This window comes from Nannospalax galili, unplaced genomic scaffold, assembly GCF_000622305.1.
Source record: "Nannospalax galili isolate Female #2095 unplaced genomic scaffold, S.galili_v1.0 scaffold233, whole genome shotgun sequence".
Classification (NCBI taxonomy): Eukaryota; Metazoa; Chordata; class Mammalia; order Rodentia; family Spalacidae; genus Nannospalax; species Nannospalax galili.
Genome location: NW_008333818.1, coordinates 1367050 through 1377961, shown reverse-complemented (window position 1 = coordinate 1377961; position 10912 = coordinate 1367050). Strand labels below are relative to the sequence as shown.

The 10912-nt window shown below is 39.4% G+C and overlaps 1 protein-coding gene across 1 annotated transcript; it reads right to left on the bottom strand.

Annotated features, from left to right (window-relative positions):
• Positions 1-4463: 4463 nt before the first annotated feature.
• Positions 4464-5417, bottom strand: LOC103730411 (olfactory receptor-like protein OLF3). Its single transcript, XM_008828635.1, has one exon. The coding sequence runs from the start codon at positions 5415-5417 to the stop codon at positions 4464-4466; it is 954 nt and encodes a 317-aa protein (XP_008826857.1).
• Between the last annotated feature and the right edge of the window lie 5495 nt (positions 5418-10912).

Sequence of the window (10912 nt, the reverse complement as noted above, 5' to 3'; positions counted from 1 at the left end):
AAGTGGATTTATTAGATGGATTTACATGATTCAGGTTAGGTTGTCCAACAGTGGCCATCTATATAGAGGAGAGGCTGAGAGGCAACAACTCCTTAGTCCAGGAGGCGGGACATGCCAACAGTCCCGATCTGGAGTTAAAGATCTGGAGGAATCTGGAGAACCATCGGCCTTTGACCCACATTGGAATATACAAAGTAGGCAAATTGATGAATGTCAGTGATGGATGGAGGCAGAAGCATCAGCAAAATAGGTGCATTCACCAGCAGGCAGTGAAGGCAGGCAGGAAAATGCAATGTCTTTTCCCTTGGACCTCCTTGTATCTGGGCACCACAGAAGGTATGCTCTGGAGGAGGGTATTAGCGTCCTCAGTTAATCTGAGGCATATCTCTTAGTTGAAGTTAGTCAGAAACTTGATTTACAAGTCATTTTCACAGTGTCTTGTGGGAACGGGGTGCTACTGCCATGTAGAAGAAAGAAGTTAAGAATACTATTAAGTATCGTGCAATGCATTAGACCCCATAACAAGGTACTCAGCCCCAACTGGTAAAAGGAAATTGTGTTTCTGTTAAGAACTCCTGAACTAAGCAACATAATAGCTCCAAGAATGCCCAGAAAAATAAATTCCAACACTGTGTGTCTCTTGATTTAATTATTGCTATCCATGAAATCCTATTGCAGTAAAACTAGTAATATTGAATCCAATCAAGTTTCTAGATTGTATTAGTTACTTTGCTGTTGCTGTGATAGAAACACTGACCAAAGCAACTTATAGAAGAACTTATTTGAGCTTACAGTTCCCAGGGACAAAAGTTCACCGTTGGGGGGAGGCATGTCTGCAGAGGTGGCCGGCAGGGGATCGGAAGTTGGTTGTACATCCTCAACAGGCACAGGAAGCAAGAGAGCAGTGGAGATGTGGCAAGGTTTAAGCACTCTCTAAGCCCACCCCCAGTGATGTGCTTCCTCCAGCATAGCCACACCTTCCAAGACCTCCCAAAACAGCACCACCAACTGGGAAAAAATGTCCAAATACTTGGAGCCTATGGGGGACATTTTCATTCAAATCACCACATAGATTTAACATGAGACACAGGGTCTGAAGAGGATAAAATCATGTCTTTACTATGTCATTAAAAAGTCCAAACTGCACAGAGTATCCAACTGGAGAGACTTTGTAATTCTATCAAGAAAGTAATTTCAAATCTAAGAAAGAGGAATTAGGGCCAAAAAAAAAAAAAAAGAAAGAAAGAAAAAACACATTATGGTTTAAAAGATTTTCAGAAACAAAGTAGGTAATTGTCATGTATGAATCCTGTTGAGATTTTTATTTCAACAACTCTAATTTTTATATGTATTGTACTTTTAAAAAGATAAACCCCAAGTGACATTTTATGGTTAGTAATTATTCAACAAGATTTTTTCAAATACTTTACAGTGTTCAATTTTTAAATTTTTTTATATGTGTGAGTGTTTTGCCTATGTGTGTATAAGTGCACCCATGGGGTGCAATGCCCATAGAGATCAGAAAAGGGCATCAGATCCCCTGAAACTGGAGTTATGTATAGTGTTAGTTGCCGTGTGGTTGCAGGGATTCAAACCTGGATCTTCTGCAAAAAGTCAGTGCCCTTAACTGCTGAGCCATTTCTTGCCCCCAGTGTGTTCAAGTTTTTTTTGAAAAGTTCTATTAAATGACTTCATTGTTTAGAATACCATCATATCTTCTTGCTGAACCAACAGTACTTTCTTGCTTTCCATTGAGGAGGTCTTTCACAAGCATCTATGAATTAGCAACAGCTGTCATCTCAGGAAATCTAATTTATGGAAAATTTAATTTGCAGAAAAAAAAAACTTCAGAATCAAGCCCAATAAAATGAAAGAATTAAAAATAGAAAGCTAGCAGGTGAAATGTGAGTCTATACTACTTTTTAAAAATACACTTAACACAGTGCCAGTGGGGATGGGGATATACAGATAATTAAGATTGTTTTGAGATGTTCTGTATGAAATACACAAAAAATTCAATTGAAAAAATACACTTAATGCTTCCTGATAGAGGAAGATTTGGAGAACTCTTCATGAAAAGACCCCGAACAAGCTGAGGAGTTGTTTCAGAGGAAACATTATAGAATATTTGGTAGAAACAAGTCACACACACTGTAGCCACAGGACAAGCTGCAGAAGACTTGAGAGCACACATTCATGCATTTCCCTCCTTAGTGAGTCGTTTGTATTTATGTGTTCATGAATTTTATGGGTTCTCATCTTTCACCTCTTTTCTATACCATTGTATATAAAGTGTATCACAGTGTCAAAATTTCCAGTTTAATATACAATTTACAGAATTTTCAGACTGGGACATGACACAGCAGAAGAGTGAGTCCATAAAAGAATTCCAGCCTGTGAGGTGGTTTAATGTAAAATATCTTCTCTAGGACATGACTTGGCCTTTCTTGTTCTTGTAGTTCTACCATAGTTCAGGTTTCCCTAACGCTTCTGCATCATGACTGAGCGCCCCGTTTGATTCAAGCCTTGCCGCTAATCTTCTCTTGCACTATTTTTCCAGAGTAATAGTTCAAAAAGGCAAAATTGTGTGAGGTATGTTCCGACCAAAATCTTCACCAGCTCTTAAAGCTGTGAGAATAAAATTAGAAGACAATGTGGCATCCAACGGCCTGTGGGATCTGAAAATGCCTATTCATTACTTTGCCCTCAGCCACTGCTCTTCTGTGCTCTACAGTCAAGCTTCTAGCACATGTGGATGCAAATGCTCGAAACTATATATTCCCTGTCAGGGTTTCTTGTCATCTGGATGCTTGGTCCTCATGTTTCTAGTCTCAACCTAAGGGACTTTTCAAGCAAAGACTTCAGCCGTTGCCCACAATATCCTTACTCTCACTTGAAGCTGAACACAATGTTTTATAACTGTGCTTCATCTGTCATATCTACTATGCGTGGATATTCTCAGCAAGACTGTACCATATGACTGCTATGTCCAAGATCCACCAACATTCCATGAATATCACTTGAATTAGTGCAATAGACATTTAGCTTCAGGGAAGACTTGCCTGTCTCTCAAGATTCAAGGTTATATCACTATAATGTTATAATTCAAATATGAAATGAGCTTCAGATTAAACAGGTATCCATCTGTGTATAAACCCTCAGATTCTGTGATAATGTATTGGCAAATATAACAACTTAAAGTCATTGGTTATAAAAAAATAACCCAGAAAAAGAAAATTCTTAGTCCTTTAAGGAAGTAAGATGACCATCCACAATTACCTGCTTTCTGTTTGTTCTATTTCCCTATACCTGATCAAGTCATTTCTTTTTATTTATTTAGGCTTTTTATCACTGATGAAGTCACTGAGGGCTTGTTGTGGATGTGAGGGGAGGTAAGAAAAAGGCTTAACACACAGACGAAAGGGTGACATTAGCACAACCAATTGAACTATCTTGATTGCCCAAGCCCATTTCTGGCTGACGAGTCTGTCCTTCTAAGAGCAACTATGTCTAGGCTGGGCACGGTGATACACACCTTTATTCCCAGCACTCAGGAAACAGAGCTAGGCAGGTCTCTGTGACTTTGACGTTAGCCTGGTCTATACAGTGAGTTACAGATGAACCAGGGCACCAAAACTATATAGTGGGATGCAAAAAAAAAAAAAAAAAAAAAAAAAAAGCAACTATGTATTTAGCACTTTAAATATTATCTCATAATTTATGTGTTTCTATAATTCAAAGGTAAAGATTGCTGGTTTTTTAGAGAATGAACAACTTTGGTGTTTACATTAAAATCCCTTGTATATGAAGTAAAATCTCTTTCAAATTGTTTGAATGTTTCCAATTAATGACTGAAACAAAGGTTTTCTTGGAGAACAATTGCCTTATATATTCTATATGATCCTTATGAAAACATTTATTTGATCTTTCTTCAGTTTGTGTGGTTCACTCGTACAATGAGACATTACATCCACATCTAGTAGACGCTGCACAAAAACATTCTAATAAGCTTTGACAACTCTCCTCAGAATGTGAGCTCACTTAGAGCTGTGTGATTGCAGACTTGGCAGAATTCAAGTGAGTCTCCAGAAATCAATGTGAACTTTCTCTCCACTGGAATCATCACAGCCTTTTGTGAAATGTGTTGGTATAAATGCCTCTGGTTCATCACTTTAAAAACGTATTTTTCTCCACTTGTCATGTCACATATATGGAGATAGAACAAGAGGGGACTTTCATGAAATATCATGTACCTCCACTAAACATGCTGCTGAGACACAGAAATATCCCTGGCATCCCACACCTCAATGTAAACACTCAGCTTCCTACATAACATCATTATTACATATTAGCTCATCTACTTACTGATTGCCAGGCATCGTAGATTACTCCTGTCATTTCTGGTTGTGTGAACACCAAAGCAAAGCTCTGGTGTTCACTTTTCTAGTGGTGCTTGTGAGTCATCAAGTTGCCAGTTTTGATAAGAACCCAGAGAATTTCCCTAATAGTTTCTTCCAGGCCCCCTTTACCTCTTTATTCCTTAGACTATAGATCATCGGGTTCAGGAAGGGCGTTAAAACAGCATAGAAAAGACACATCACCTTCTCTTGAAGTACAGAGGGACTGGAGTGGGGCTGGATGTAGGTAAAAATGGCCATGCCATAGCACAGGATAACCATGGTAAGGTGAGAGGAACAAGTGTGGAAGGCTTTCCTTCTTCCCTCTGTGGACTGGATTTTCAGGATGGTGGAGATGATCTGGATGTAGGACAATAGAACCAGGAAAAAAGGTGTCATAAGCAGGACAATGCTAGAAGCCATGATAGCAATTTCGTTGGATGAAGTGTCCACACAGGCCAACCTGACCACAGCTAGAATCTCACAGGAAATGTGATCAATATACTTATTCGTGCACATGGGCAGCTGAAAGGTGATAGCAGTGTGCACAAGAGAGTTGATGGAGCCACCCACCCACGATGTGATGACCAGCCTTGTGCAGAGTCCTCCGTGCATGATGACTTTATACCTCAGAGGGTCACACACCGCCACATAGCGATCATAGGCCATCACTGCCAGAAGAAGGAATTCAATCCCACCCAAGCCCAGTGAAAAAAATAACTGGGCTGCACAACTCAGGAATGGAATGGCTTTATGAGCTGCAAGAAAGTGAGCCAGCAGCTGAGGGACTATGCTTGTGGCATAAGACACATCCACAAGGGACAGGTTGGTGAGAAAGAAATACATGGGAGTGTGGAGTCGGCTGTCCAGTCTGATCAGAAGAACGATGAGGAAGTTTCCCAATACTGTCACCAGGTACATCAGCAGGAACAGGACAAAGAGAGAGACTTGAGTGTCCCAGTCACTGGACAGGCCAAGGAGGATGAATTCAGGCACCCACGTCTGGTTGTCTAATTCCATTAAAAACTATGATCTGCAAAGAATATCAGGGAAAACAAGCAATTGAATAACCAGAGGGTAATGTTCTAAGATTACATAATGTAAGTGACCTGCCAACCTTTTAAAAATCTTTGCATCATTTATGAAGCCAGAAAACAGATTTGATCCCAATACATTTTTTATTTGTTCTGTTTCAGAGACACAAACCAGTATCTTAATAATGATATGTCATGCCTCATGAAAGTCAGCTACAGCCTAGAGACAAAACAGTTCAGTTTTTATAGCATATCTTTACCAATTACTTTAATTTCAAGCAAGGGAAATACAATATTATAGTTGATAATGGTTGGTAAAAGAATAGATTGTTAAGAAAAGAGTTGCAAAGTTTTAAAACCACCTGAGATATGTCAACTCCATTCGTCTTGATGAAATGAATGGATCAGCTTCAAAAAGTGATTATGAAACAGCGTAGGTTTCTAGAAAGATCTGACATCTAAGAACCTAGCTTTGAAATTTGATTTTATTTAGCAGGTTTATGGTTTCTGTTTAATGATGAGCTTTGCTATATAAGAGAATCTCACATTTGATACTTCCCAAATACTTTGAAGTGCAAATGTAAGTAGCTCATGGGAAAATACTTGGGTACTGTTCACTAACAGAATAGTTCAGTACTGTGGGGGTGAGGGATATATCAAGGCCTCTCTATTGGAGTACATAAAGAAGAAAACATGATTTCCCTTCCAATTTCTTCCAAAAAAAAAAGCATAAATGAATTGAAAGCGTTCAACAGAAAACTTCGGTCTGTTCGATGGACTTTATCCTCTTCTGTTCTTAGTGTTCTGAGGAGGACATCATGATGGCACCCATATTTTTGCAATTTCTTCTTTTTAACTTGCTGCTAATAATATGTTATCTGAAATATGCATCAAAGATAAAGTAAATAAAATGTGGAAGCTTAAACATCCTAGCTCACAGGGATAAAGGGAAAGTAGATGTTAGAAGCCATCTTCATTGTCCAGAACAGAAATAAGGTAGGAATCCTGCTCTGTTGGAACAGAAATTCCTTTCTCATTCCTTGTGCTCAGCAGGGGCTTTTTTCAGAAAAACTAATATGTCATGCTGCCAAACATCCAAAGCAAACAGTGACAATTTGTAGACATGTTTAGAACTGATTCCTTACGTCTGCTTGTTTGCTAACATCGTAATTTCTGAAGTGTGCAAAACAAGGGAAAATAGAAGCAGGAGAGGAAAGAAAGCAGAAGGTGTTGATCATTCCAGGGTCCCTGAGCTCAACGTGGAAAACTGCCACTCTCTGAACTCTCTTATCCAGAAAAGGATAAAACAAAGCAAGTGGTTCCAAAAGTGCCCAACTCGTCCAAGACACTGACACACATGAGCTTTTCCCTCAGCCAGTCTTCAACATCTATGAGATCAAAAAACTGCCTTCTCTTAGAAAGAAAAGTTTCTACACAATCCACCATCTAGCACTATTGTGTTACTTTCATCTTACAAATCATAGCAATTATTGCCATGGTTTATAGCATTTTACTAAAACAGGCTACACGTAGGTAGACGTGGTTAGCTGATGTAGTCACAGGTTACTTTTATCCAGTTCAGATTATTAGTCTCTTTGCAAATCTATTGCCTAATTTCAGTTTTTTATTTTTCTTATTTTGAGTTTTTGGATTGTCTTGCCACGTAGCTTGCAAGCCTCAAACCTACTATCCTTCTTTCTCAGTCTTCTGAAGGCTAGCATATGACTTCATTCCCAGATCAAAGTATTAATTTTTTAAAGATAAGTTCTGTAGCCCAGGCTGACTTTAAACTATCTGTGTAGCCCAGGATGACCTTAAACTTTTTATCCTTCTGCTCTACCTCCCAAGTGCTGAGATTACAGAGTGTGTCATTACACCTGTTTTATGTGATGCTGAAATTCTAATCCAGGGTTTCACGTATACTTGACAAGCATTCTACAAACTAAGCTACATCTTCAGACATGAACTATTTAGTTAAACACTTTTTCTGTACTTTTAGATTCTCTTTATGAACTCCATAATAAAAATGGGAATAGCATGTCCATTTGAAAGTCAGATGAAGGAGAAAAGATAGGTTTTCCAGATGAATTTAGCAACATGTCCGTCAATACAATCTTGGTATTGCATTGGGTTAACTCAATTGGGTTAATTGAGATTTTTATTCTCATTTCATGGTGAGGAGATGTGTGACATGTAAAGCAATTCATGTGTAACTTTTCCTATAAGGATGAAAGAACTTGGTCTTTTCAACTGTAATTAATCTATAGGTTCAATAGCTTTCCTTATACCTCCATTTTTGTTGAAGCCAAGTAACTAAGGGAAATTTTTGAGTGTCTTTATTCAATTTTCTAGACAAAAAAGAAAACAAAAATGTCTTGACAGAGGGCTAAGTGTGTGATCGGTATTCAGAACAAGTGTTAGTGGCAAGAGTCTAGGTCACCCTCCTGTACAAGGGTGACTTGGGTGGTTTCTTGGGATTTCTCAAATTGGAAATATATCACTTGTTTGTCATAAATCTAGATTATACATAACAAACAATAAAATCTTGTTTCATTTTCTTTTGGTTACATCATCTTCAGCATCAACAAACCTCCATGCATGCCTCTCTGCTCACATATTTTCAAAGAAGACTCTAACCCTGTGGCTGATCCCTGGACAGAAGCACTGGAAGGGGGAAACCTCTAGTTTGTGTTTTATGAATGGTGATGAAAATAGAGTACACACTGTGGCCATAAATAAAATACAACATATGAGAATGTAACTGCATATAATCAAAATATGCCATGGAATCACATCTAACAAAGTTGGCCCAGTATCTGAAATGTATGTGCATGTGGAGCACTGTTCCTTCACTGAAGTGTTTAAAACTAAAATGCGAGGTTTCTTCTTGTTCATTCTGCACCTCATGTATGTAGTATCTTCAGCAACAGGGTGTTACCATCAAGTTCTGGTATTTAACCAAGAACAGGGGCAATGACCAGTGTTGTTTAAGGGTCTGTGGGACCCTTGGTCAACAACCTCAATCCCTGGCATTGGGCTTTTACTTCTCTAGCTATGGTGTCTAGTAGGGTCAAGGTCCCATGTTATGAGGTGATTCTTTTTAATCTCCCTTTATGACGCATGCATATATTTTTTAAAGAAGCTTCTATAGTGGTGAGTTTCCATATGGATTTTCTAAAGGCCTTTAGTGTTAGTTGTCCCTCCACAGACCCCATACACTCTTCCCTGCCCTTTCCTCCTATTCCCCACCCCAATGAACCCTCTGCACTCCATTATTCCCCTTTCCTTTCTTATATCACTGCATTCTACCCCCCTTCCCATGTAGCACCCCCCAACCCCCGGGTAATTTGTTTCCTGACATCTATTTATTTTCCAATTGAAAAATGCATATCTAAGAATTCAAAGCTAGCATTCAGCTATGAGAGACAAAATGTGATGTTAGTCTTTCTGGGTCTGAGTTACTTCATCCAGGATGATTATTTCAAGTTCCATCTATTTACCTGAGAATTTCACAATTTTTGCTTTTGATTGTGAAAAGGGCAGCAATGAACATGGATGAACAAGGACTCTATTGCTGAAGACACCATGTCTTAGTTTGTTCTTCATTGCTGTGACAAAACACTCTGACCAGTACCAACTTGGGGAGGAAAGGGTTTATTTGTCTTACATCTCCCAGGTCGCACACAGTTCATCAGGGAGCCCAAGGTAGGAACTCAGGGCAGGAACCTGGAGGCAGGAGCTGGAGCACAGGCCATGGAGGAACGCTGCTTACAGGCTTGCTCCTTTGGCCCCTGCTCAGCCTGCTTTCTTATGCAACACAGGCCCACCTGCCCAGGGGTGGCACCAGCCACAGTGGGCTGGGCCCTCCCACATCACTCATCAAGAAGATGCCCCTCAGACATGGCCACAGGCCAGTCCAATAGAGGCAATTCCCCGACTGAGGCTCCCTCAACCCAGGTGTGTCAAGTTGACACTAAAGCTATCCATCACACACCACATACATAAGCCATAGAAAAAACATGGAGAAATCAAGCTGACGTACTTCAAAGCTTCATTTCTGCTGACTAATTTTCATAGAGCAGTGAAGTGCTATGCGCGTTACTTGAAAAAAAAAGTCATTAACCTTAACCCAGCTGTGAATCCCGTAAGCTTCACCAACAGCTAACCTGGCAAGATATGACCTCTGGTGCAATAGTGGCAGGAATGTTATGGGGATAACCACTCACCTTCTAATTGGATTTAAGGTCTGCTTCATCCAGTGGATACTATGCCTGACATTGAGATCAGGCCTAGGAACCTGTGGCTAGACAGTCCATAGGGCACAGGACATAGGGGAGAGCCCGATACTATTACTTTGAGAAATGGATATAATATTAAAGCAACCCCTAGTGATTTATTGTCATAACCATAGATTGATGCATTCTCAACTCTTCCTTGAGAAGCTTCCTTATGCAGCAGATGACAATAACACAGAAACACACAACTGGCCAACATGCAGAGAACAAGAGACTACAAAGTGATTATCCCTCAATAGAATACTTCTATCAAACTTCTGCCTCCAAGAGTTCGTGGATCATTTAGGAAGATTGTAAGAGCCAGAGGTGGTGGATGATCACAAGGAAATGGAGTTTTCCAGGCAGCTGGGAAGTTATTCATATGAACTCACAGCAATGGTGATAGTATGTACAAGTTCCCCCATAAGTTCAAGTCAGATAAAATCTCAGCATAGACATGGGGAAGTGGGTGAGAAATCCTAACCCCACCTTAGAAACTCTTGAAAAAGGATGGCTGCTGGGAAGGGGAGAATCAGTCTCTCTTAAAGCTATGACTCTTGGTAGACTAGCCAGATTCCAGCAGATGAATTCACACTGGAGAACATTTGGAGACACAAATTTAACTCTGTCTTCCTTAATATATATAATAGCATATATGAAATTTGGTTGGAGTAAAGAGGATGCAGATAGGGGAGGTGATCTAAATATGATCAAAGTATATTTTATGAAATTCAAGAAAATTCAATAAATACTGGAAATAACAAAATAATACTAAATGGGGGGCTTGAGATTTGTGATATGAAGGGCCCAGTAGAATCTGTTAACAGTGAACTTGTGCATCAGTTTCTGCTGATGCTACACATACATCAGGTCCTTGGGCAAAACTGGCTCCTTGGATGACAATGAGCTAAAAAAGCAAGAAGAGCTGGGGAAGGGATATTGGCAGAAAAGGAAAATTCTCTCAGTTCAATTGTTACCACTGTTTCACCCTAGAGAGAAATATCTCCTGTGATTCTCCTTTCATCTAGTAATTATTGTACAGCCAATGTCAAGGCTCAAATGTTTTCTCAAAGTCAATAAACTGTTCAGATTCTTCACAAAATTTTTCATGATAGACATACCTAATTTTAAAAGTTAGATTTTAGCCAATTAATCTACTTATTTGTTCCGTGGAAATAATTAGAATTTACTGTAAAAATTTAGCCTA